Here is a 27818-nt window from a genome sequence, read left to right on the forward strand (position 1 = left end):
CTCAACAAGTAGCAGAATAGCAGGAACTGCTGATGGTAGCCCCTGCATGTGTGCATCCATTGAAAGTGATTAGCTGTTAAAACAGCAATTGTCTTTCTGTCTGGGAGACAATTGAAAGGCTGGAATGAAGTCTAGCCTTATGGTCTGATTTGGAATAGTACAAGGCTCAATCTGTCTTAATTACCAACAGAAGAGCTTACACTTGCCAGATTAAATTGTGCACAGACTACATAGAAATCTGGATGAATCCTTTTCTGCAGAGGATAGCAGACTCTGGATTCAGTCTGCAAGTGTACTACCTTAATCTGGAAGGGTAAATATTAGTGTCTAAAAATGGGGGGTGATGGGATACTAAAACACTAGAAATTTTAGCTATGATTCTATCTGGTAAAGTTGTCGTTTGATTTAAAGTGTTGAAGATCAGATGGAACAATCATCTCTCTACTTCTGGGACCTTCTAGAAGGCAGTGAGAAACCTGTGGTTGGAACTACATGTAAGTGTCTCATCTAGGAAAAATTTGCTTCTAAAACTTGAAATTTGAGTGCTGTTTTAACATATTAAAACAAATTAACATGGACATAGTCTACTGACTTGAGCTCTTAAATGGTGTGTGTGTAACTCAGCTCTCCAAGGCTGAGCAGCTATTTGTTCTAAATTCTACTTTAAGTACAGGTCCAGTAACTGTTCTGCAGTAATGATCTTCCCCTGGGAAAGGGATCCACTTTCTCTTGTGATTACTGATGTGCTAGCACCTCTGGTGCCTAGTTCCTTTTAGGACTAGTGAAGATAATGGATCAGCTTTTGATTTACTAATACCTTACAGAACCAGGAGAGGGAAACTTTGGGTAGCTCTGTGCAGATAGTTAAGTCTGGAGCACTGTTCTCAATCATGAAATGCTTAGGTCAGTAAACTTTTGTGCATTAGGAAGCTTCAGTGGCCCCAGAACTAAAAGTCCCTAGCCCTGAAGATTCTCATCTTGTGGACAATGGGTAGGAACCTGGAATTCCTGACTGCAGTGTGAAGACACCACAGTGAGGGTAGAGACATTAATGATGCTTGCTGTGATCTGTAATCATCCACAGTGCAGTCTCACTTTGACCTGTTGGAAATGTCTTCATTTCTCAAGAACACTCAGATCTATAGGACTCTACATATTTTCTTCCTTCTGATTTCTTTTGTTTTAAAAAGCTTGCTTGTAAACTGACATACACAGAGAATGTATTTCCATTCTAGTTTCTTGAGCTTTTCCTTCCTGCTTAGATCTTATCTGGGGGGAACAGCTTATTCAGTTTGTGTTGTCTTTCCCATTGCAAGCAGACTTTGCTTGTGCTGTTTATTCTAGTCTTATAATGGCTGTGTGGCAGTAATCTTTCTTTTTTCACTGTCAGTAGCTTTGAAACTGTTAAACCAGAGCACTAATGTACCCTATCCAACTTCCACATACGGAGAGTCAAACTGACAACTAAATGTTAACATTGCTCTTTTCATACAGCTTTAGACAAAGTGCAAGCTGGCCTTGTAAAGCTATGAGCTGGTGGATTTTTGTCTCATTTCTGTTGACATGAACAAACAGTTGCCTAGGTATCCTGGGCTCCGTGTTTTTTTTTTTTTTTTTTTTTTTTTTTTTTCTGGCTATAATCTAAACTACTACTGTGACTATTATGCCATTATCTCTATCCTACTTCTAGTGACTGTCTTGCTTCCTGTTCTGAGCTGACTGAACTTTCTTTGGGTAAAGCCATTATGGTTTCTTACCAGCTTTCATTGTCTTGAAAGACAACTTTATCAGTCTCAAACTCCAGGTTTTTTGTTCATTTAGTTTGGTTTGCTGTTGGGATGGATTGATCTTTCACCGGTGAATATGCATCCTGGTCTCAAGACTGCCCTGCCTCTGGCACCTCTCCTCTCTTTTTTGCATAGAGAGGAAAAACTGCACAGTCCTGATCTGGAGGAATACACAGTGAAGCTTTTTGTACATGTCAACTCTACTTGATTTTTAAACTTCAGATGATTAAACTCAGTCTGGGGCATAATCATTTTCCCCTGGTCACTTTTGCCATTCTTAACCTTTCTTCTTTAAACACACCATTCCACCAGTAAGAGGTTTGTGGGGCAGTTCCGTAGTGACTTTGGTTAGCTTTACCCACACTGTAGTTCGTACAGTCGGCTCTTAGTATCGACACTGGTTAATATATAGATGGAAAACAAATTACTTTCTAAGTGGGAAACAACATGGTCCTATGTTGTTAATGCTGTCCTAGTGTGTGCTTTTAAGCACAAGCTGCAGTCTTACCTCTGCATTGCAAAGGTGCCTTCTGCTATAATATATAAAGCAATCTAACAGATCCTTAACTAAATCTTTGACTGCTGTAACTCAACAAGACCTGAGAAATTGAAGTTGCCCTTTATCCAAAGGGAGGAAGTAAGGAGTCAGACCTGTAATCTGAATACTTAATCGGAAGCTTTCATATCTTAACTCAATGGATTTTTTGCTCTTCAGATAAACACATGAAGGACCTGTTATCCAAACTGCTAGACTCTGGTTACTTTGAAAGTATTCCGACTCCTCGCACCACTGTGCCAGTAAAAGAATTGGAAGAAGAAGTAAATAGAAAATCTGAGAGGACAAGGCAGATGTCAAAAGGAGAGTCTGTCAAAGAATCAGGTGGAATATTTTAGGGTTCAATTTCTGTTTTAATGTTGGGATAAGCTTGAACTGATCATTGACTTTGCATAGCTTCATGCTAAGTCTAATCCTCTGCTATAGCTCACTTGCAATACAGTAACTAAAACTGAACCTGAAAGGCTTGCAACTCTGTTCTGACTAACAAAGAAAACAATCTTACTGATGATAGTAATAATAGGGTTGGTGTGTGCCTTTTGAATAAACCTCTGTTGAAGCTGTGAGAAATGCTTGGTGTAAGGAGTATTATATATTACAATAATCAAATTATGGATACTTCAAAATGTCTAACTCTAAAATTCAAGTGTAAAAACCTAATTGAACGAAGCTTGTCTAATCTCATTTTGAATGACAAGCTGAGCTTTCAGAATATCTGATTTAGCAACTGGTATTACTATTTTAATTGAATTAGACTTAGTATTGTGTTTAATTTACATCTTTGCATCTGATCAGTTGAAACAAATTAACATCCTTTCTCTAGAATCCCTTATGGAGCTTATGAAGTCTGAAATACAGCCACAAGAGGTAAGATAATCCACTAACTGCTTTCCTTTAGTGTTGTTACTTACCAAGCTTAACAGCACTTCTGTAGTCCTTTTCTTAAACTTCAAAAGGGAGGCTGAACAACAACTTGTTTTGCCTCACATAAGTATTAAAGACTTAGTTGCATTTCTGTTTCTAACCAGAATTTATGGTTTCTCAGAGGTACTTGTGGGTAAATCAGGAGGGACTGTGTGAAACAATGCAGTACTTTAGTGTGCTGGAGCATGTCACTGAAGAAACCAAAGCATCAGCCTTTAACCAAAAATACTGATTTTCTTTTTTCTATTTACTACAGTATAGAGAAAATAAACATCTACTAGAGCTGTCTCTAAAAGCTGAACTTACTGCAGTAGACTTAATACTGGTAGAGTTGAGAATGACGTAGACCTTACTGATCTGTCAGAAGAGTAGCGTTCCCTAGACAGAATGTTGTGTGCACAAGGGTGTATAGACTTACTTAAACAGCCCTTCAAACTCTTGAGTTAAAGTACACAAGCTTCAACTGACAATATCCTAAAAGCTATTAGGTGTAGCCCAAAAGGGAAGATGGGTGTACTTTGGGAAGTAGATATGCTGATACTTAATATAGAATCACTATTTCCCAGATATCTCACTAGAGGGAGTACTTTAAAACAGGCTTTTGTAATTTACTGTAACACTATGACTTAAGGGCTTTTTTTTCTGGTGACTTGTCAGAAAAATCACAGCCAATAAGTCTTCTACAGTGTGCACTTTAGATATTTACTTCCTGTTTATGGAAAGTAATAACCTGAGAAAACTAGAACATCTTATAATGGAGCTACCAGACTTATTGAGAATAAGCACAGACTGGAGTTCAATCCAGTTGTACTAACTGAGATCTGGTGACTTAAACTCTTATTAAGAACAAGGAGGGCTGGCTATATTTGGTTACTGGAGTTCCAAAGGGTCAAAGATTCTGGGGGAGGCGGTGCTGCTACTTTATCAGAAGAACAGCTGCTAATAGTACTACAGCACTTTAGATGTTATTTGGTGTGAGAATTGCCTTCACAAAAATTGCAAATGAACTTGAAATGACACTGCTTATGAATGTCAGTTAGGACATAGAATAAGGATCATAGGCTCGCTCAGGTGTGGCATGTTTCACTTTTGCTATTCAGGACTCTTTCATATTCTTCTGGCATGCCAAGAAAAAAGTGACCGCAATGTTGTAAAATAAAGCTATGACTGTCTGCATAGTATCTACAGCTAGTACTTAAACTGTCTAGGTTCTGCTTTTGACCAGAAACTTTCAGTAGCTGGGTGACCTAACTTAACTGACCTGAATTGTAGCAGCAAAATGTTTTCTTGGGAGCCATTAAGTTTCTTTGGTCTATATAGTTTCTCAACAGGCGTTATTTGCCTGAAGCAGAGTACTCTGTCAAGAAGAAGCCGGAAGAGCCCAAATCTTGGGAAGCAGAGTGTGCTAGAAAGCAAGAACCTCCAAAGTCCTGGGAAATGCTTGTTGATATTGAAGAGCAGGATCAGAAGCAGAAACGAGAGACCTTAAAGCCTTGGGAATCTCGTGTTAGGCAGCAGGAACTAAAAAGAGCGGAGTCTCCAAAGCCTTGGGAAACCCGTGTTAAAGAAGAGGAACAGAAGCATGAGTCTACAAAATCCTGGGAGGCTCGTGTTGAAGAGGAAGAACCAAGGAAGCAGGAAACTCCAAAGGCCTGGGTAGCACGTGTTCGAGAGGACCAGGAATCCCCCAGACCTTGGGTAGCTAAGGTTAGGGAAGAGCAGGAGCAGAAGAAACAGGAGTCGCCTAAGCCATGGGTAGCAAAAGTTAAGGAAGAGCAGGAACAGAAAAAGCAGGAATCTCCAAAACCTTGGGTAACCAAAGTTAAGGAAGAGCCAGAACAAAAGCAGGAATCTTCAAAACCTTGGGTAAGCCAAACTAGAGAGGAACCAGAACAAAAGAAGCAAGAGCCTGTGAAATCATGGAATGTGCATGTTAGGGAAGAGCCAGAGCAAAAGAGGCAGGAGCCTGTGAAGGCTTGGGCTGCCTGTGTTAGGGAGGAGCCAGAACAAAAGAAGCAGGAAACTCAAGAGGCCTGGGCAGCAGCTGACAAGCAGCAGCAAGCATCATCCCAGCAGTTACAGAATCCTCCGAAGTCCTGGGGAGCTGCAAGTGTTGGGCCAAAGGAGCAGATGGGGCCAAAGAAGTTTGATATGGAACCCAAAGAAGTGAGTTGGCATATGTAGTATTAACTGTCATAAGCTTTTGGAACTAGTGTATTGGACTAAACCTGCATACTAGCAGAGGCTTTATAAGGTGCGTTTTTGTAGGCCTATACAAAAGGAGGCCTTAGACCTCCTTTTCATTGTTGCTTTGGGGAAATAGTTTAACTGTCAGAACTGAATTAAGTTTGAATAGCAAGATGGTCCCCTCTGCCACTTACATCATGCAGTATTCCTGCTTTTGAGCCTTGAATAACTGCTTTATGCATAAGGCAGAGAAGAATGAACTTAGCTTATCCCCAACTATTGGCTCTGTCTGGTGTTATCACTACAAAGCAGGTATGACTCATCTAGGGATCAAATACTTTGTCTGTGACTGCATACAAATAGCATTTCAGTAATTTTTAGGCTTTTAAAATAGCTGCTAATTCTAAAGAGCTAACATCTAGATCAAGCAACACTAACTGTACAGGGGCTTAAATATGTATTTCCAGATGAATGCATAAACCATAGTGCTGTCCTCGAGGTTCTAACAATAGCATAGTATTAGAAATGTAAAATGTAGCTGTTGCAGGGCTTGCAGATAAAACAGACTGCCAGGAAAGCAAAGGTAATGTAAAGAGGAGCTATCTGTACTCAGGTAGCTACAGCTCTGGTGCCATGAAAATGGTGAGCAAAGCTGAGTTCGGTTGTGTCCTCAAGAGCAGCACTTAATCTAGAGTTAGGGCAATTAAACTCATGCAGTGAAAGCTGCCAACACTACTGCCTTGTTTCTGCAAGAAAACAAATCAATTCACTCCATAGCAAATGATTAAACTTAAATTCTGTCAATAAACTTCACGTAACTGAAACTGATGTTTTTGTATCTAGAGGCGGGAGCGCAAACAGAAGGTTGTTGATCAGGAAATAAAAAGAGTGGGTAACATGCAGCACTGGGTATCAAAATGGGAGTGAGGTGTTCCTGCTTGATTTCATCTCTACTTGAAGCTAACTAGAATCATGTGTCCACTGGTGGTGGTGGTGGTGATACTGGTCCAAAACCTGGTTCTTCCATACTAAGCAACTCTAAGCACAAGTAGATGTTGGGTGCCTAACTATGCATGGTCCTACTATAGCTGGAACTATCTTCCCTAAGCATTTTAAGATGCCTTGAGTTTATGATGTTCAGATTAATTTACAAAGCTTAAATACAAGACACTTCCTAATGAGATGGGCCTCTTATTTTGTATAGGATGAAAAGATGGATGGCTTAAGTGGTGGACAAAGCTTTGCAGTAAGGAAAAAGGAGGGGCTGCAGTCAGTTGGAGAAACATGCAAGCTGCCTAGGAACCTTCATAGTAATGTACAGGTGTGAAAGTCAGCCAAATCAAACTAAATCAAATGATGGAATATGAAGTTGCTTAGAAGTTGATTTGCTGAATGAAGTAAATGCAGCATACTATCTTAAGTATTCAAAACTTTGACCTACATGGGAAATCTTCTGTTAAAGTACACTATTAAAACATCAGCTGGCTTTATTTTTGCTTAGTAGCTTTTTTTGTGAAATTTTAACATCAAAAGCATACTGAACAATTAAAAGGATGTAGTGTATTTGTCAACTTCATTGGTTCCTACAACCAGTTTTCTTAAGTCTTAGGTAATGCTAGGTATTCAGGTTGATTTATGAGCTCTGTGTGTGTGTGTACATATATATATATAGAGAGAGAGAGAGAGAGAGAATATAATTAAGTCAAGATTTTAAACTGTTTTGGATAATGAAACTTTTGCTTCACATAAGTAAAGGCAAGAGGAGGCAGTGGAGTTCTACAGCTGGCTTCATTTTGCTCCCTGGGAGAACCTATAAAATGACCTTGGGCAGAGGTCTAGATATGGCAGATAAAGGTTTCTCTCTTCTGTACTCTGGAGCTGTCACTGAGCTCTCTGAAATAAATCTGTTAGAGCTGAGACATCTCTTAATGAACTTCCAGGTTTCAATATGTCTCAAAAGATGCTCATCTAGTTAAATGTACTATAAGGCCCAGTACTTAAGTTGGGCTTATGAAAACAGTGAGTTGATGCACAGGTCTATTAAATTGTTACCATATGTAAATATTTTTGCAAACTGTGGACAGGCAAATGTGGTTGTGGCTGAATTTGTAGCCTTTTCTGTGAAAGCAAAACTGAGAAACTTTGTGCTGTTACCCAGTAAAGTCTAACCCATACCTGCTGTGAATGCTGCTCTGAGTAGGATGTGAAGGTTAACTGCTCTGTCTACATGGCGGTGTTGATCATTGTGATTGCAGCTCTGATGTTGCCACTCTGGCTGCTCTAGTATTCTACAGCTGACTAACCTAATGAGAAATGATAGCATGTGTTTCAGAATGGAGTTTTACTAATATGCAAGAGAGCTGGAATGTAGAATAGTGTTGATATGTATGAATAGACCTTCAGTATCTGAAAAATAACAAACTTTAACAGATACCTGACACTTTGGCATTTTAATTAGTAAAATGCCAAAAGCTGGTCAAGGTACATTGACCAGTGTTATCTGTTTGAACTGGTTTAGCAAATCTAAAAGCAAATTACAGGTATTTCAGCTGCTTTTCTTAGCTCTCTGGAGATTCCCAGGTGTTAGGCAACTGCTGTAAGTAAATCAAAATAGGTTCACTAGCTGAATGCATAGTGTCAAAGTTAAGATTTAATTTATCACAATAGTAAATCACTGAAACATGTATCAGTGCTGTGTACAAGCTCTAACTTGAATGAAGCACTAGTGTTTAACATATAATATCAGCAAACATTAAATTTAATGTGAGCTGGACTACTAGGCTACTAAACTCTATGGAATAATCTGCTGCTAGTCTGTAATTATTTCCAGAAGTATCTAATCCTAGCCTAGAAAAACTTCAGTTTAGAAACCTCTGAAGAATACTTAAATACGTGCTCTTTTTTCCAAGCATCATCTTTCATGAAGGCACAAAACCTGTACTCAATTAACTTCCTAATGCTTTTTCATATGTATTCTATATTGTACTTATCCTAAGTATTTTAATTTTGTGCATCTAAGTTGAAGCAGTAGCAAAACAAGAAATTCATATTGCGTAAGGGCACTACAGCTACTTCTGGTTAGTAAATTTAAATACACGAAGGAAACAAAGCAACTTTGACAGTGTCAGGCGGGGTGGTGTGTTTCAGTGCTGGCTTACTGCCATGATGTGTGTGTAACCCTGTATGGCTCTTCTGGTTGAAATAGTTATGAGCATAATGGCATACAGCATGATCTCAGGAGTATCTGGGAAGGAGATCACTATAACAAGTAGCACAGACAAAGTTGGATGCCTCATTTATCATTGTCAATGATGGTCTTTTTTTTTCTACTTCTGTCCCTTTGAGACTGTTGGTTTTACTTGATGTGTTTAATGTGCTAAGCCCAGCTTAGGTAGCTAGTGGACAATAGCTTTGGACACTGCAGGACTTAACCTCATTAGATGACTTAAAGGTGAGAAGTTTCTTGTTACCAGTTGCAAACATACAATGTGTTTGGTGACTTGCATCTTAATAAACAGCAGCGAGAAGAGCTGCATTTGTCAAGCAGCTTGTGTAATAGGCTTATGACAGCAAGTATCTTAAGATTACTTGTGCCTGTAAGTGAGGGCTAGTAAAGTAATGGACAGGAATACTCATATTCCTTGTAATGAACTGATAACTTCAAGTTATTTAACCATAACTTCTGTCCTGGACCTAGATCCCTAATGGCTTTAGTTTCTGTTGCTATAGGAAACTTTGCAGCAATATAAACCTGTGTTCAGTCAGTACTAAAAGCTACTTTTTATGAATCAGAAATCCTAATTAGAACAGCATACTTGGAAGAGTGCCTGTTTGTATTACCCTTCTAGCTCTAGAACACAATAGCCAAATTTCTCACAGCTCAACATGTAGTTATCGTGTGCCACATAGTTATTGGAACTAGGCTCATTCAGAGCTAATGCAGTGCTGCATGTACACACATTATGCTTTGTGAAGCTCACTAAACCCTGCAAGCCTCTTCTGCATGTTACAGGAATTTCTGCAAGTGCTAGCAATTAGTTTCAGATAATTGTTGAAGAAATGCTGGGGTGATGCATTTCTGAGCTTGTTAGCTTAAAATTGGATGAAGTAGAGCATTTCAACTGGTTTGGAATCCAGCTTGATAATCAGAATATCCTGACAGGTACTTTTCTGCTGTATCTTTTGCAGTGACTTAGTCATTGCGAAACTTGAATATTATTATACAATGTATTGAAATGGCAGCCTCCTATTAGAAAGACAGATATGCCTTTGCTTTCCATACAGTGCATGCATGTTAGACTATCTAGAGCAGTCTTGCATTATTGTTGCTCTGTGAATAACAGGACTTTTTAAGGAGTCTATCTTGACCTACTGGTACTTTAGACTCATCTGTTTTCTAATGAAGTGTTCCCCCTTAAAGGTGAAGAATCAGTTGGGATGAATTCTTAAGGACCGCCTGAAACACTTATTAAAGCAGAAGCCTATGCTTAACAACCATGTTAGGCTCCCATGAAGGCTGCAGGTACAGGTTTCATGCCAAATTTCAAAGTTTGTCACTTCTTTCAAGAGTTGGTGCGTTGAAAGTATCTAGCTCCTAAATGCAAGTGCTTATTTGTAATGCTGAGTTAACTTGCTTGTGATGTATCTTTTGAGTGCAGTTTCTTCAGAACCTCTGGAAATGCTGTCCTAGTAAGAGATCTGTACTTACTAGCACAGGCTCTACTAGGAGGAAGTATGTGTTAAACTTTGAGTAGTGCAGTTTTAAGTTTGTCCTGGCCCTCAAATGAGAGATTCTTTAAATGGAGGTGCTTAATTTAGCACTAAATGCAGATATCTTATTGCCTTAAGTCATTTGATTATAAGAAAACAAGTAATTCTGTGGCTCTAACAGTAATCTGGGTGTTATGAAGTGAAAGCTTGATTTCAGGAAATGTCAATAACAATGCAGAATTCCTTGGTCTGTGGTGTCAGGCATCAACTTGCTCTGGAACTATATTGGATAAGGCAACTTGTCTTCCTTCCAGCATTATTTTTAATATCCTTTTTCTCTGTTAGGTGCCTAAACCTGTACATCAGCCAGCTGCAGAATTTTGCTCTACTTCAACACTTCCAAAGGATCCAGTACTAAGAAGGGAAAAGCTTCAAGATCTGATGACTCAGATACAGGGGACTTACAACTTCATGCAAGTATGTGTTCACCCTGGTGGTGGTGTAGCACAAAGCTCTGATGCCTAGGTCTGATGCCTAATGTAGTGCTGAGAATGCATGTGTGCACTGGATAAAGGGATCTACTTGTACTTAGTTAACAGCATCTTGTCAAATGAGGACGTTTCATTTGTATCTGGAACTTAATATTTTCCCCAGATGATATATTTTTTTTTTTAAGGAGTCCATTCTGGATTTTGATAAAGCTTCACCAAGTGCCATTGGTTCATCCCAACAAACTTCAGTTACTCCAGCAAGTAGTCCTGTAGGTAGGTAATATCCTAAGTGTAAGTTGTCTGTAAGTTTTTGCAAATACCAACAAGTTTTGCTTGGGCTGTAGATCACTAGGCCAAATGGGGAAAAAGGCTTGTCTAATTAGCAATACCAGTGTCTGATGTAATAAAAGCAGCTTGAGACACACTTATCTGTTTAAAATGCTGCTTGGGATAGTTCAAGCTGATTCATTTTTCTGGGAATTTAGTTCTTGTATAATCACTGGCATATGCATCTGATCTACCCACCTGCAGAATGGGAATGCTATTCTTGTGTACCAAATCTGTCTAGATGTGGCATAAACAAATACAAACCATGAATGACCTCAGGATAAAGGGCAGGTATTTAGCTAAAATTTTCTATAGTAGGCTATGATAAGAAACTGCCAATATGGAACTTAAGCTGTAAAAGACTTAAGTTTATTAAATGTTTAATTCCTTCTGTTTTACCTCGAAACTGATTATCTCTGTCTTAATGTCAATAGTTCTGTCACTGAATACACACACTTGAAAATATTTCAAAAAATGGCAGGTATTTCAGTGGTGCTGAATAAAGTCCAAACACCTGCAGTGCATAGACTATAAAAACAGTACACATCTTCATACACATTGCTTTTAAAAAGTTTGTTGAAACTATATATAGTGTTTTTGAACTTAAAAGAAAAGTTGCTTGACTAATACACTGTTTTTTTATAGCTTCAAAAGAACAAAAACTGCCAAGTCAAAGTGATTTCCTTCAACAGCCACTCCAAGTAAGTTGAAGTTAAGGCTGCCCTGAAGAGGCAAAGTGGTAGCCAGAAAATAATATAGAAGTTACTTGCTGGTAACAGACTTACTGATAAGAGAAAAAAAAATGAGATACTGTGTTTTTAACATTCTGTATAACTTGAGTTTTAGTATCTTGCAAGTCTAAGATCATTCAAATGCTGACAGGATTGATTGCATTTTCTCATAGCAGAAGTGAATTTATTTCTTGAAGCAAAACAGCATGGAGGAGATGTACTGGAATTGTTTTAATATTTAGTCTGTAGATTTGAGTTGTAGTTAACGGTGTGCTGGATAACATGCTGCTTTTCCAGATAATGCACTTCTATTTTGGTTTTGTTCATGTCTCACTTGTGGCAAAGATGCAAGGTCTCAAACTTCAACTTACCATAGTTGAAAGTGAACCTTAACTGTTGTGCTCATGTTTTACTACATTGCCTTTTAAATAGGTTTACTTGCCACTAGTAAGAATTTCTAAGAAATGTAAAGACTAACTGGCCAAGGCATGTAGGTTTGCTAGCTCCTGAATCACTGAGATGTAGATTTTGTTCATTTACACCTCAGATATGAGTCTTGATTAAATATTCCAGACAGCTTTTCAAAATCCTTATCTCAAGCTTCTCTTCTTGCAAGGCTGCTGCTTCTCCCATGACACTGCATGGTTCAAATACTTCCCTAGCATCTGCTGATCAGACACTCTCTGGCTCTGAAACTGAAGATCTGACACCACAGACACCACAGGTAGTATTTCCTGAGGTTCATTGGCATTCAGATTTGAGATAGCCATCCCCCACTAGAAGTTGTGGTGCTGCTGCTTCTAAGTAACTGTACTTGCTCAGTGCACAAGAATAGAGCACAAATAACAGTGACAGTGTGTCTTCTGTCCTGTAATACTTCAGGATGAATTGAAAAGTCTTTCCTGATAGTGCATGAATGTTGTGAAGTGAGTAGTTTGTCCTGTGAAGTGGGGGTGGTGTAGAATGAAAGATGCAGGCTAGAAAGTGTTGCATGTGTTTTTGTGAGAACGTGTGAGCAACATGCTTGATTTGATTAGCACAATATATCTCCTCTAATGACAAGATAGAGACCACATTTTACATATTGTCAAAAATGATTTTTTTGGTATAAACTGTATAAGACTGTTCTCTCAAACAGTAGTTGAAGGAATGCTGGGAGTTGAAGAAATACTGCAGCTGGCATTCAAGTATATTGTTACAACTGAAAATACTGTTTCAATTCATGCTTCTGGGGAACGCTGCAGTCTTACTGAAGAATTCTTGCTGAACTGTGTGTTCAAGAAGCAGTATAGTCTTTCCCACTGGACTCTAATATGTAGGATGTAGGTTATAATGGGGGAAATGTTTGCATTTTTCTGGTGTTTCTTGATGTACTCACAGCAGTATACTGTACATAACGTAAAGGATAAGAAGTAAATCCTACATGTATTCAAATCTACACCTGTTAAGACTGTGCTGTGTTGCTACCTTTTGATCAGCTTTTTTGACCTCGTTCTTGACAGCTTGTTACTTCCAGTGACATCGGATTTCTTGTGTTAAGAGATTAAACTTTGCTGTTCATATGTATCCAGATCTACTATCCTATAGTATAGGACTCTTGATTTAATAGAATGTCAGTTTTTTGCTAGTTTAGTGTTTGGAATTCAGGTTATTTGTACCAGGCCCTTTTCTGGTACCTTGGCTTTGAGATGTGATAGCTTTCTCTTCCGCAAGCAGCAGGAGGATTGTGGACAGTACTAAAAGCATAGCTCGATTCCAGCACAACCAGGAAAAGTGTTCCATGCTGACACTGCACTCCCCTTGTATGCAAGTGCAGGTCTGACTGAAATATCTGGGATGGTGTACATGGTAAGAATAATATTGGTAGTCTTCAGCCATAGGCTGAACTATAAACAAATTTAAACAAGTATAAACAACTCTTCAAAACTTAACCTTACAGGTGTGAGTTGAACAATACACGCAGGTTTTGCAGAAGTTGCCTGCTCAAGTTTAGGTCTGAAGCCTTGTTAAACAAAACTTGCCAGAAGCTTAATATCAGACACATGTTTCAATTTAATTCAGTGCAGTAGGTGTGTCAGACTTCACTGAATTGCTTGAAGCAATCTAGAGTTCTTAGAATTAACTGATTTCAAAAGGTCAGCTTTACAACCTGTTACATAGGAAGGGTAATCTAAAGCCAATTACTTGGAGCAATTGGCTAAGATGACTGCTTGGTATGCTTTGGACCTAACATGTTTGCTTTGGTTTCTTAAAATCCACTTGTTTCAAGTCATACACTGGTAATGTTATAGCTTTACCAGAATATTGTGCTTTCTGCAATGTTTCTTATAGCTGGCATGTGTATGGCTTCTTTCAGGCATCAGCATCGCTTTCTCAAGAGACTGAGAAATATACTTCCCAGCCACTGTATCAGACAAGCTCACGTATTTCTGAGCCACTGATGCCCAAAAAGATTGAAATTACCCAGGTGAGCTGTCACAAGTAACTTGCTGTCCAGATATTATTGATACTGTGGGATAGCCTAATACAGGTAAAGTAAATATATTGGCTGCTAAAATGTGTAGAAATCCTTACCAGTCCTTTTTAACTGTGATTCCTACAGTGTGCTTGTATCTGAAACACTTCATTTTGTCACTTGCATAGATGAGTTTTAATGCTGGTTAATATTTTATTTGGACAGCTCCGCTCTGTTTTTAATGTGAGTTGTAACTTACTAAGTTGGAGGAAAAACTCAAACCTTGGAAACATTCTTGATTTTTCCTTTGAGAAGAGACAGAAGTCACTCAATATTATCCAGAAGGGATTACCTTCCAATAAGTTGGACAAAGCACTATTTACTTAGTAGTGGGGAAAATACCCTAATGTCTTTATGGTGAGATTATTACAATGAGTGGTATGTATATTAGTGCATAGGCGCATTCACTTAATCAGCAGAGACTGCAATAGAAGTACTGATTGCTGAGGATGCACAGTAAGATTTGAAACTCTAAGCAAAAGCTATTTTGTAGCTCTGCTATGTCCAAATGTCATCCTGTAGAAACTGCTGACTTCTGATAGTCTAGGCTTTAGAGCAAATTAACTGCTTCTGTTACTGCCAGATAACTATCAGGTGACCTCTTGCTACATATTTTTGTTCTTTCCTCAGGCAACTATTCCCCTCTCAAGTGAGCCACAGTCACCATTGCCTACTTCAAGCACCTCCATGTCACCAGTACCATCAGGGCAAACCTTTCAGTCTCCTCCAGCAAGCAGTAGTTCTGTCACAATAACAGCAGCTCCCTTTCAGGCTATGCAGACTGTAAGTATGTGACTTGACACTAAAACTTATAAGCATGTCTGTAATTTAGTCCTAATACTCAGAAGTTTGCTCTCCATGATATAGTACAGAACTTTGAGTCATTTTGATGTTTTAATGTCAAACTAACTTAATATTCTGCTTCTCCATTGCCTTCAGAACTTAGAACAGCTTATCTTGAACAGAGATCCAGCTTTAGTCCCTGTCTGGTTCCAATACTTAATGCTGAGATATTTTGGTATCTTCAAGGAACTAACAGGGAAAATTCAGATCTGAAATCAACTAAGTTATATGTAAATGTAGGTATCAAGTAATAGACTGCAGAGAAATGTGGAATTCTTAAGTTCTTCCCTGTCAGTAGTGCTAGAGAGCTTTCTGTAACCTGAACTTGTCTTGCTGTGGTTTGAACCTGTCAATACGCATGATTTAAACTCGGCCCGCTGGAATCATGGAAAATGTGTCTTTTGTAAACAAGAATTTAACTCCCTGTCATGTCTAACAAGTAGTCAGCAGTAGGTCTCTAGGGAAGAGTTTACAAAGTCTACAGTCTCTTGCATGTATCAGTATGTCTTCAGGACATTCATTGCTACTAACGTTTTCCTGCCATCTGTCAATCTGGGGTGCAGGCCCCTCCTGGAAGGACCCAGAGGAAGGGTTTCCATGTAGTAGCTATCGTGCTCCCTTTTTCAGAAGATGCTAAAAAGCTGAGACTGTTTCATTTCTACATAACCTTGAAGCACTGTATACAAGATGATAAAGCTGAAGAATTTCTGTATCAATTCTTCAAACAGTAAAAGATTTAATGTATCTAAAACTACTTACTGTCTTAAGTTGCTATGTGCTCCCCATCTTGAGTGTTGAATCTTGTGGATGTCCTTCTTTAAAAGACAAATGTAATTCAATGAGTTCTGCAGCTTGTTTTCTAGTTACATGCCCTTCACTGACTCAAGCACAGATTTTTAAGGCCAACTGGTGGCTGTTTTTAACACTGTCTGCATAACTGACAGTTTTATCCTTAATTATTGAAAAATTTTGCTAGCTTTTCTTGTAAACCTGCTTCATAGGTATCCTTCCATGTGATGTTGCTAGTTGTTTAACTTCATGAAGCAAATGATCTTTGCTCTTTCCAGCAAACTCTTACCATATGGTAGCATATTCTCTACTGCTCAAAAGCAAAGCTAGGAACAGGTCATCTGAGATTCCGTGAAGGCACTCTTCAAATGTACTAATATAGTTCCACAACTTGCTGAACAACCTGCATCTTGCTGTTTTGAGATGTATGTAGTAGCCTTTCAAAGCATAAGAATTTTAGGTACATACTTCCAAATTCTGTTAGGTGTGCCTAGAGCTTCATCTAGTTGTTTTCTGTAGTAAATCACTACTGTGATGCTTCTACTCTTGCTTTACTCTGTATTTAGAAATAGTTCCAGTAGAGCCTCAGAGGCGTGTGATCTTTTGAATAAGACTAGTGGTGGTGGGGAGATTGTTCTAAGTTAGATCTGTTTTAAATTATACTACTACTGGAATAACTGATTAAATGCTATGCTAATTAAGTCCTTGTGGGTCATGCAAACTGGCTTGAGGTCTGTGTTCTTTCTAGTGTTATTTAAGCTTGCATACACTAAAGACCATTATGTTCAAATGCCCCAGTTAAAGTTAGGCTAGCCTTACACCTTGGTCCTTTTCTAGGACAATACAGAGCCCTTAAGTAAAATTATATATTCCTCTTAAAGAGCCTGGAGTACTCATTAGTTTACCAAATCAGGAGAAAGTTGTTTTTGTGAAAGTGGATTTTCTGCCATAATGTTTCTAGAGCAACATTCTGTGATCAAGGAATTTTCTACTTTAATTGCCCAAAGCACGTACAGAGGCTTTAAGAGAAGGGGCCGCTACCTGCTTGTCTTGTGCATATCCTCTTTTGTTCTGAATGTACTTGACATGTGGCTAAAAGGCAGAGTTTCTTGTTGGAGAACATTGTGGATACTACACTTGCAAGGGTGTGAAAAAGTAGTATCTCTGGACAGGTTCATAAAGCATGTGTGGAGCTTTCTGGACCAGGATTTGAGGCACAAAACAGTGATATTCAAAGGAGTATTGCTGTATACTTATGAGCCAGACTTTTCCATATGCATGTTCTTAGCCTCGTATCTTGTCTGATTTATGGAAGGTTTTATGCCCCTTTTTGTGTAGGTACCTGCTTCTTTACTTGCTGATACAATGGGAGTAATTAAGTCAATGTGTCATGCTTTGTTCAATAGCATGAAGCATAATGCTGACTCTTGCATTCAACAGGAAGTACATGAGTGCTACTGAGAACATACATTGTGCCAGCTTTGATAATCTTGGTGTAAGACAGGTGCAGGATCTTATCACATTGCAAGATCCCTTTTTATTTGAAAAGGATTATAGATCAGCTAGACTTTGGATTGACAGAAGTCTTACTACTACCCATCCTTGAGGCTGAGTAGATGACACAGAATATCAAGGACAGTTTCAAATTTTTCAAGATCTGTTACAATTCTAGGTGTCTAAAACATGACAACTGTCAGTTAAGCTTTGAATGAGATTACTTCATCTGGCCAAGTCCAAACTCAAATTATGGTATTTCATAATGGTTCAGACTTGTACTTATTGCAATATCATGGATTTCTGTGCTTCCCCTCTGTTAGAGGCAAATACTTAGTTCCCTGACTGTGAGAAAGATGTTCGTTTCCCAATTGTAGTTATAGCTACACCTGAATACAGTAAGCACTGTCAAGCTGCTAAGTTGCTCTGTATATCTGGCTGCAGTTAATCTTCCCTCTTCTATCTTCAAGCAGAGGCCTTGAAAAATGTTCCGCTCTACCTCAGTAGATCTGGCTCGGTACCAGTGCTATTGACAATTCTTTACTTGAAACTTGGATCCTTCTATGTGAAATAGACTTCTTTCCTTTTTGATCTTGATACTAGCTGTTGTATCTGACTGCATCAGTTCTGGTAACTTGGCTATAAAACAATACTGACACTGAAGTGACTGAACTCTAGGTCACAGATTTGGCTAGCAGTAATATCTGCACACCATCTTACTTCCCAGGCTATAAGGTTAATGTCTAAATTGCTGGATTCTGCTGCTTGCTTAGTGTGTTCTGGTATGTTAGCTAACAAGAAAGGGAAAGTTGGGGCTCAACTTATCAAGGGGGTGAAAGCTGTCTTGGTAATTATCTCAGTGGATGGCAGAGTAAAGTTAGCATCCAATATATGTGTGGAGACCAAAATTCTTCCCGAACCTGAATATCTAATCTTGGTAAAAGTCATCCTAGGTTTAGATAAAAAGCTGTAGGATGGATGGTCATTGAGGGTTTAAATGGCTTTAACATAGAAGCGAAATTGCTTACTCTAAGGTAGCTGTTCTGTTGATTGGGTACAATAGCTATGATCATTCTAGCTACACTTCTTAGGTAATATCTAAGTACACAAGAATAAGCCCTTATAAGCTTATTGAAAGGAAGGAGGATGGTTTGTTTTGCATCTAGTTCTCAGTTCATCCTAAGCCACAGTTGGTCTTCTGGAAACTGCTCTAGGCATATGCACTTAAACCAGAGCATAGCAGAGGGGTGACATTAGGTGGAGAGTTTAGCTGGTAATGTGTTAAGCTTTTGTCTCTATATTATAGGTGTTTAAGGTGAATGCACCGCTGCCTCCACGTAAAGACCAGGAAATTAAAGAGGATTCTTCATATTCTGCAGGATATAATCAGAGTTTCTCTACAGCAAGTACACAGACTCCTCCCCAGTGCCAGCTGCAGTCTTCTCATGTTGCAGAACAAACATCTCTTTCACAAGAATCTCTGTCTTCAGGTGAGAACTGTTCTTGTCTGTTTCAAACAGCATTTAAATAAGGTCCTTCAGGTTTAATAGTTTGAATTAAATGACCTATGCAATGAATATATGGAGGTTCTTATATTTCAGTGAAATTCCTTCATTGAGATTCTTGTGCAGCATCTGTTAACATTAGGGTTATGTCATCTCATAACCTAGTTGACAGTATGGTATGTGAACTTTTTAAAAATGCTAGTTTCCATACTAGTTGTATGGACAGTATTGCCTATGTGCCCAGTATGGATAATTCCCTAGCAGGAGGGAAATTCAGGCATGGAGTGACACTTATCCAAGCCAAATAAGTTTACTTTAAAATTGAAGCAGTGATGAAATACTCCATTTGGAACTGTTAATCTGAGGTCTGGTTATAAACACTAATGCTGCATCTAATGCTAAGAAGTGGTAGATGGTAAACAGGAAAAGGTTATGTGACAGGCTGCCACTACTTAGGTGAATTATCCAAAATGATAAGCAGTTTGTGCTTCTGGTGCAAGGAAAACCATCTGAGAGCAGATTAGAATTAGTATTTTGTTTTAAGAATGGGCTGCTGTTTTCATTCCTTTGAACTCAATACACAGTGTAATACACTCACAATATAATTAATTATCTTAAAGCACCTAGCTGTCTGGACTGTGCTCTAGTACTAAAGTCTCCATGTGGATATTGTATACCTTACTAAAGCTTTCTTAGACTCTGCTACCCCATCATGAAAACAAATACTTCTCACTCCAGCTGAATCCTATTATGCTGAAGTTCTGGCTCTCTATAGCAAAGATCTTGTCCTAAACTCATACCACTTGCTGCTTCTGTTTCCTGCTGAATTAGGAGACCTCTGTCACAAATTGTTATAATTCAGGTTCTGTGAATCAGCTAAGCTGCAGTAACTGTTCATACACTATTACCTGAAGGAGGTACAGCTTGGCTGACTTCTTACAGAAGTTCTGTTTTTATTAGCTGATTGATTCTGAGTGTGTCTGACCTGAAGAATTTCTGGTAAGTAGGGTCCTGAACTGCCTTATTCAACACACAACAGACCTGCTTGACATTCAAATACTGTTACTGGGTGAATTCATGTAACTGGCAGTGACTTCCAAGAATTTGAATTGAACTAGCCACTAAATCTTCCTGAAATAGGTTGCAGGATGAAAAGAAGTTGACAAGTAGGAATCTGGATGTATGAAGACATCTAGTCAAAGCTAGGACATGTCTGCTTCAAGGTCATCTAATATACCCTTCCTACCAAAGGACTCTATAGGAATTACATTAGAGATGAGTTGATATTGTGTGAAGTCAGTGAGCCATTCCAAGGTTAAGAGCTCCAAAGAGCAAGATAAGTATAGCAGACCAGCAAAGCTTGTTTATCTTAATGCCCTGTTTTCATCATAGACTACAGGAAGTGATCAGTAGCCTTTGACAGCTTCTAAATGAGAAACTCCATGATTTTATTTATTAGTCACTTTGTGCAGTGGTTCTGCAGACTTCAGAAAAGTCTGTAGACTGTCACTTTTGATCTATGTTTAAGCTTTGGGGTTAGTATAAAGCATGGCTATGATGTTTATATTTAAATGTAACGATGTAATAATGACCTGGTGAGTGGAAAGCACTTTTGAATGTTGCTGTACCTGTTGTTTGCAATTGAATGGCCTAATAACATGTGGTAGGGATGCGTCCTCAAAGTAAATTGAACTTATATCTAGCTTTCTATAGTTGTTTTATTGTTCCTGTCTTAACAAGATTGTTTGCTTCATTGTGCTGAAGAATATCAACACTGATCTAGTTCATGAAATAATAGGCAGCACTGTAGAACAGCACTGGTTCTAAGTGAATAAAATTAAACAAGAGTTGATTAGGAAGATTTAGTTGCATAGTTCAAAACATCTTTAATACATTAAGGCCTTACACTGATGGATTCAGCTGTTTTGTCTCTATAGTGTGCTCAGTAACAAAATTGATCAAAACTAGAGGAAAGGGAAGGGATCTCCTTTGGAGCATGAAGGGCATGAGAACTGGAAATAACAGAGCAGCTTTTTTCAGTTCTGAAGTTCCTAATGTTGCCCTGGCTTCTAGATGTGGTAATATTACAACTCAAACTCTGAATTTTTTGCTTTTTGTTTTGAGCAGTTAGTTATCAACCTGATGGAGCTGTTCCTGTTAGCAATGGGAGCCTTGCCTTCTATCCAGCACAGACTAATGTTATTCCCAGGCCACCTCAGCCTTACCTTAACAGTCGTGGGTCTGTCAGAGGATCCACCAGAGGTGGAAGATCACTGGCCAATTCATATCGTTCCCCTGGTGGATACAAAGGTATGTGCTTTATTTACTGCTCCTTTGTAGGAAAATTCTAATGTAGTGAAAATAGAACATGCCTTAACATGATGTTGAATTTAGGCTTTCTATATGGATCTCTTAAAATAACTTTAATGTGCAAGGAATAGGACTTCCATTTGTGGACTTCAAGCAAATTAATTCTGGCTCTTATTCATAATCTTGTACTTCTAGTTTGAGGTTGACTGATGAAACAACTTCATAGTGTGTTGAATTATGAAAGTGGAGATGTTCATTAATAGACTGGTAAAACAGTTATATGGACTGTTCTACTTGCTAGTTCACTTACTCTTCTGAACTCCTTACCCTGTCATATGTTTTCTCTTTTCTTGGAAAATATCTGTTGAACTCAACTGAAGCTAACTTTTCATCAGTTGTTAGTAGCTGCAGCCTACTCCATTTTAAGTAGGAGACTCAGACTCAGGCAGAAGTGGTCTTAGGTATTAGGTTGGCACTGCTTAGTATGTTGTAGGAATGTATATCCTGAAATGGGCTATGTAGTCCTAATTCATCAGCAGTTAAGGATTTTAGTTTCTGGTACTGAGTTGCTTTTGGATCCAGTTTGGTTGTTAGTCTAATAGAGGCTGAATATTGTAGTAACTAAATGTATGTTATCTGTTATAGTAAAATTAAGTATTAATTCTTTGTCAAAATCAACGTTTCTGGGTTTGGAAAGTTTCAGCTGTTCTGGGGTATCCCATTAGACCTTAACAGTTGTCTGTTTGATACTAATGTTAATACTTCTAATCATGTAACTAATAAATGCAAAGTGAGTAGTTCTGGGTGGCTACTGAAATGCACTCCTAATAGTTGCAGTGTCTCTGCTTTGTATCCTGAAAGGAGTAGATGTGGAGTTATGTAGCTTGATACAGATAATTCCCAGGAGGGAATTCTAATTGTGTTCTGTACTTGTAATATAAACTAGATCATTCAATAATATTGAATAATCCACTTTATTTGAGCAGGTTTTGATGCTTACAGAGGCTCACCTTCAATAACTAATGGCAACTATGGCCAGCTGCAGTTCCCTGGCAGAGATTATCCTGGAATGCCATATTCTCAGAGAGTAAGTATTCACTCACTTTGTTTCTGTAGCACCTTCTGTACAGTGCTCATTAAGAAGGCTTATTAATACCATAGCTTTTAATTTAACCAAAAGGTGAACCATTATCTTCCTACAGCCCAGAGGTTAACTTTGTTTCCTGGACAGACACGTTTTTTTGGATCAGACTGCAGTTGTGATAGGAAATCAATTCAGACAGAACTCTGTGGCATGATAGGTTGAACTTAGTCCAAGGTGAATCTCTGAAATGCAAACAGATGATAAAAGATGTGGCATAATGAGACCATTTTATTATGATTTTCCAAATTAGGACTCAATTAGTGCCTCCTTAGGGTCAAATACATGAACACTTAAATGGACTGGCTGAGAATGTGGTTAAATAGACAAGATTCTTGTTTCACTCTTAATGAAGTCCCCTAGCCATCAGAGTTTTTTTTGCACTGTGACTAAGAGTAGTTATTCATATCTCTAGTTTTTTTGCACTGTGACTAAGAGTAGTTATTCATATCTCTAAAGGTCTATGTGGAATACAAAAAAGCCTAGAGTTCTGCTTTAGCAAACCTGATGCTTTTAGGGCAGATTATTTAAGGGTTGGCTCATCTTGAAAATATGCAGTGGCTCATAACCAAGAATGACTTTCATGTTTTGCCGCCTAAATTTGTAATACTAGTAGATGGTAGAACATAGCTGGAATATGTGAATTTGTTCCTCTTGAATGCACAGACTCTCAAACATTGGCTAGTACAAAATGGGAGCTTTGCTTGTCTCATTCTTTGCCCTGTTTCTGAAAGCTTTTTTTTTTTTTAAAAAAAAAATGTTAACCTGGTTTAAATCAGTTTTAGCAACTTGCCTTTCTCTTGGTCAGTGGTGTCTGTCTTGTTCAAGGTGGGAAGGTGGTTTTAAGAGCTAAATTCTTGTTCCAATAGCATTGTAACATGAAATGAGGTGAATATTTTGGGTGTCAAAATAGCAGACTTGCTTTTGGGAAGTGTGCCCTAAGTTAGCTTAGAGGGTGGGAGGGATGAGGAAGAATTTCTAAGATAAGGAGAAGATACCTTGTCACTGCAGTAAATTCTGCAGACAATTCACTTTTCTGCTGTACCATGCTATCTGCTTGTTATCTCAAAATGCAGAGTTACCAAGCTGTAAAAATGAGAGGGGAAGAAGGAGCAGAGGGAGAGAAATGTATCTATCTAAAACCATCAGACAAAGCTTTCTGTACAACTGAGTCTGAGAAGTAAGTGGGAAGATGATAAATTACTTCTGCTGCAGTATGATGCTGAGAGTCAAATTAAGGAATCTTTTTCTTGCAAGGGAAGAGCAGTTCTAAGAGCTGGTTAGAACAGGTAAATGAGTTGTGTTTTTAGTGGGGAAATAATTGTGATTGACAGGTTAATTTCCAAATTGGTCGTTTCTAAGGCCACCTAAACTAGATTGCTGCTTCTTGATGTATGTGTTAAGTAAATAATTATCCCTTAGCTACTAAACTACCTTTTGAACACACCTGATACTTTGAAGGTGAAATTCAGTGGCTTAATGTGTCCCTGTGCGTAAGGTTTTGACTAAATCTGAGGTGTCACATTTAAATGAGGTTTTGTTATAGCTCTCTACTAGCCGTTAAGTGTGTGTTCCTTTCCCCCAAAAGGAGCTAAAACTAGAGAGCTTGCCTTGCTGTTTCCCATCAGTTAAAGTGCAACTTCTCAGCAGTGGGAATTACAAGGGATTGTAACAAACCTGTAGTGCTTAGTTAGCTTATTGTGGTAGGAGCTCGGGCTATGCCAGCAAATCCCTGCTAATGTTTCAGCTTTGGATCACACTTTCAGTCTGCCCTCTTGGGAGGGGGAGAAATATAGAGTATTTGGATATGGGAGAGGGGAAGAACTGGAAGGAGTGGCACCATGAAGTGTCTTCTGTAGTGTGGAATTTATGGGATCCCAAGAAAGTATTTGTGGCAAAAGATACTGGAGAAGGTACAGGCTCCACCTTTGTCAAGTCCTTTAAAATCTGTAGGTTTCAACTTCGAGAGCTGATGCAAAGCACTTAACCAAGATAGTAGTTGTCTTCATTCCTGACAAATACAGCTTGTTGCTTCTGTGGGAGACTGGCCCAGCTAGTTTCATAATGCCTGCAGGAAACAGTGAAATGATGGTTTTAAGTCATGGTTTTAAGTCAGTGACTGGCAATATTTTGTCTGATTGTATGACACATCAAGTTCCTGCAGGTATTAAGGAATTCTCTTGCTTGCCTAAAATAGTGGAATTTGCTTTTTTGAGGTGGCAGGGTTCACTGCTCCAACAACTATTTATAAACTTGAGTCTTTAGCCCTCTTTCCTGATGGATCTCATCTTTGGAAATGCCTTATGGCAAGTTGTGCTCCTGCAGACACATCTGTTCTACAGATGCAGCCTGTCTTTTTAGTTCTGTTAGAGAACACTAGTCTAAGACACTGTTTTGAGTTGCTTGGATGACTTGTCTTGTATATTAGAAGGTGTTGGGCTCATGGAATCTTGCAGAGTGCTACTCTAGCAGTATTGCACACCATACATCAGTGACAAGCTATTAGTTGGCTAGTGTATATTGAGACTTAGTGCTCCTGACGAATGGGCATTTCATGTCAAATGATAGTAACATATGGACTTCTATAGAGCTGTGTTGATAATGTGCATGACTAGGCCTGAGTTTCCAAGATGCTTCCCAGAAGACCAAAAACTGAGAGCTTATTGTCTTACAGTTCTAATCTACCCATTAAACTCTTACTGGTTAAGAGCAGACCAGCTACCTGGCATAGAGGATCTGGAATTTTGCTTCCACCTTCCAAACACCAGTGCACTTAGATATCTGATTTCCTTTATTTTGAGATAAGATCTCTGGAGTACTGGAAATTAGTTTAACATAATTCTGTCACTGTTGAATGAATTAGTCTTGCAATGTAGGTTATCCACGTATAGATCAGAATAGCTATTAAATTAGACATTAACCTGTGAAGTACGTAAGCAGAAACTACTGAAATTTCAGCTGTTCAGGTTGACTCTTATTTTTTAGTATACTAACTTGCTTAAACTGATATACTGTTTTCCTGACCTCTAACTACTACTGTCAAATTTCTGTTCTACTTGTGTATATTCTGTCATTGCTGAGTCAACTTGATCTTGACTGGAATTATGGTAGCTTGGCTATTTAAACATCCTTCAGGATAGTTTTTTTGAAGTAATATACACAACTTGCAAACAAGTTTTGAAAGAAGTTGTTTCCCCTGCAGAGTCTGGAACATCTGTTCCAGCAATTTCTTCTCTAAAAGGTACATTCTTGGTAGGCCCAACAAGCTTTGGGTTGTAACTCAGCTGAACTTCTAGAAGCTCTGGTTGGCTGCAGGATATCCTGAGGTTCCTTACCGTATGCTCCCATACTGTCTTCTAAATATTAATCTGCTTATGTGCTGTCTTTCCTCTTCATCTGAGCAGATGGGATTTTTGTTGCTGAACCTTTAGCATTCATTCCTCCTTCCTTGATAGAAACCTGTGCTTTTAGACTTGTGTATAAAATGTAACAATGCTTCTAATATTGACTAGTGGTTTTCTTATTATTTCCATAGGAAAAGTAATGAAGCAATGAAGGGCTGCTGTTACAGTCCTGACAGCCTTTAGTATGATCTTTTCTCATCCTTCTTTTTTTTTTTAACACCTAATAAGCAAATGATGTAGGTACTAGACTGATAGGTGAGAGGATGTTTGTACAATATATTTCCCTTTGCATGTTGTCTTACTACTGAAAAGATGCAACATTCTGTACAAAGATTACATCCATAACTCAAATGTGAGCAAGTATTTTAGAAAAGCCTTCAATACAGCACGAAGATGATCACCTTGGTTAAATCAGTCTTTGTCTGAAGTACGAGAATATTCTTGACTCTGTGCTATCTTGATATCTAAAGTATTGAATCTGTCATACTCAGGCTTTATGTCAATATCTTGCTCTCTTACCTAATGCAGCCAGATAGGTAGATTTTGGTAGGAAAGAAGATAATGTAAGTGTTCATTGTGTAAAGAACAAGTGTTAAGTGTATTAGCTAGAAAAACCCAACTTGGAGTGAGTACTAAGAACATCTTTAAACTTGCTCTACCATCTCAGCAAAAGCAGAAACGTAATGATCAATTTGCATCAATAATCTGGGTGGGGATAAGTTATGCCTTGTTGAGAGGAAAGTACTCTGAAGTACAGTAACTAAGACAATCTTGAAGTAGTACTAGATATTTCATAAAATAATCATCTCAGCTCTTTTTAATAGCAAGGCAGAAGCTTGAAAGTGTCTAGGTTTATCAAGGTAATGTGCTCTTATTGAGACTGTTTTCTATGGGATGTTACTGCATGTGTGTTCAAGCTTCTTTGTCTGAACTGGTGATGAAAGCCAGTGGCTTAGATGCTTGGTTTTAGGTTCAGGTTAATCTGTAAGCTTTCAAATAATGTGTATAATGTAAAAAGGAGAATGAAATGGTAAGAACTCCAGTTTCTGGTCAGAGAGGATCTTTAATCTTGAAATGTATTCCTCCATACAAATTCATATCTTTAACAGGCCTAAGACTTAAGACAAGGTTCAAGGAGCTGAACTTAGTGAATGGTTAAGCTGACTTGCCAGAACCAGTATCTAAATAGCTTTTTAATATCAGCTATTGTAAAAGTGTATTTTCTATAAATGTTTAATAACATCCTAATTCTGAACTCAATGACTGATAATAGTATGTTCTCATTTGCACAATTCAAGCTCTAGTATTTAGTAACTGTTTTCAGTTTGTTCATAGCTATTTATAATCTTTTCTAGGATGTTAATTACCAGCAGTGCTATAAACGAGGTGGGATAACTAGTGGCCCTCGAGCAAATTCAAGAGGTAAGGCTGACATCAGGTTCCCAGTAGTAGCTTGTGTGTATACATGTGTGGCAGATGCTGAAGTTCACTATTACTTTGAACTGTTGTATTACTGTTACCAAACAGCTCAAGCTTGGTACAGAATTAACCAAGCTAGATGAAAGTTTAAGGATGTTTTTTTTTTTTTAAATGTCAGCATATTATAGCAGCAAATGACTTTACCATTCTCAATCTGGTGCTTCACAGATTAGTCCTCTGACAAATGGTACCTTGCTGTGTTTTTCTCAATAAGTTGACTTGGAAGTACATACAGAGTATTAATAATATTGTGTTTGCCTTCTTGATATGCCAGCCATAAATAGTAAATTGTATGGGGTTTTTTTGGATAAGCTGTCAAAATCGATCTCAGACTTTGCAAGATACATTTCTCTGTGGAAAATAGTTTATTTAGAAATATAACTTTACTTTGTAATTCTGTGCTGGAGTACAAAAGATATGGAAATACATAATTCAATCTGAATACAATCCGTTTTGAACGTGTTGTAAACAGATATAAACCAATGCTATAGGTGAGAAGTAGAGGGAACACCTAGGCCATTTATTTGAAGATTTAAGGGAGATTAGTATTGCATGTCATGGAAAAGTCTTTTTTAGGATAAAGCAAGTCACTTTTCAGTTAGCCTATTAGTCAGATTCTGTATTT

The 27818-nt window shown here is 38.3% G+C and overlaps 1 protein-coding gene across 4 annotated transcripts in view; it reads left to right on the plus strand.

Annotated features, from left to right (window-relative positions):
• The window catches only part of CAPRIN2 (caprin family member 2), a 42116-nt gene that overhangs the window by 9252 nt on the left and 5046 nt on the right, over positions 1-27818 (plus strand). For all 4 annotated transcript variants that reach the window (XM_062570102.1, XM_062570074.1, XM_062570085.1 and 1 more), the window contains 14 exons: positions 412-494; positions 2503-2667; positions 3167-3210; positions 4588-5433; positions 10510-10641; positions 10841-10928; positions 11628-11683; positions 12330-12437; positions 14070-14180; positions 14859-15011; positions 18661-18844; positions 20987-21169; positions 22156-22256; positions 27070-27136. In XM_062570102.1, coding sequence (XP_062426086.1) covers positions 412-494; positions 2503-2667; positions 3167-3210; positions 4588-5433; positions 10510-10641; positions 10841-10928; positions 11628-11683; positions 12330-12437; positions 14070-14180; positions 14859-15011; positions 18661-18844; positions 20987-21169; positions 22156-22256; positions 27070-27136 — 2321 coding nt within the window. The remainder of the gene's footprint in view (positions 1-411; positions 495-2502; positions 2668-3166; positions 3211-4587; positions 5434-10509; positions 10642-10840; positions 10929-11627; positions 11684-12329; positions 12438-14069; positions 14181-14858; positions 15012-18660; positions 18845-20986; positions 21170-22155; positions 22257-27069; positions 27137-27818) is intronic.

This window comes from Rhea pennata, chromosome 1 (assembly GCF_028389875.1).
Source record: "Rhea pennata isolate bPtePen1 chromosome 1, bPtePen1.pri, whole genome shotgun sequence".
Lineage (NCBI taxonomy): Eukaryota > Metazoa > Chordata > Aves > Rheiformes > Rheidae > Rhea > Rhea pennata.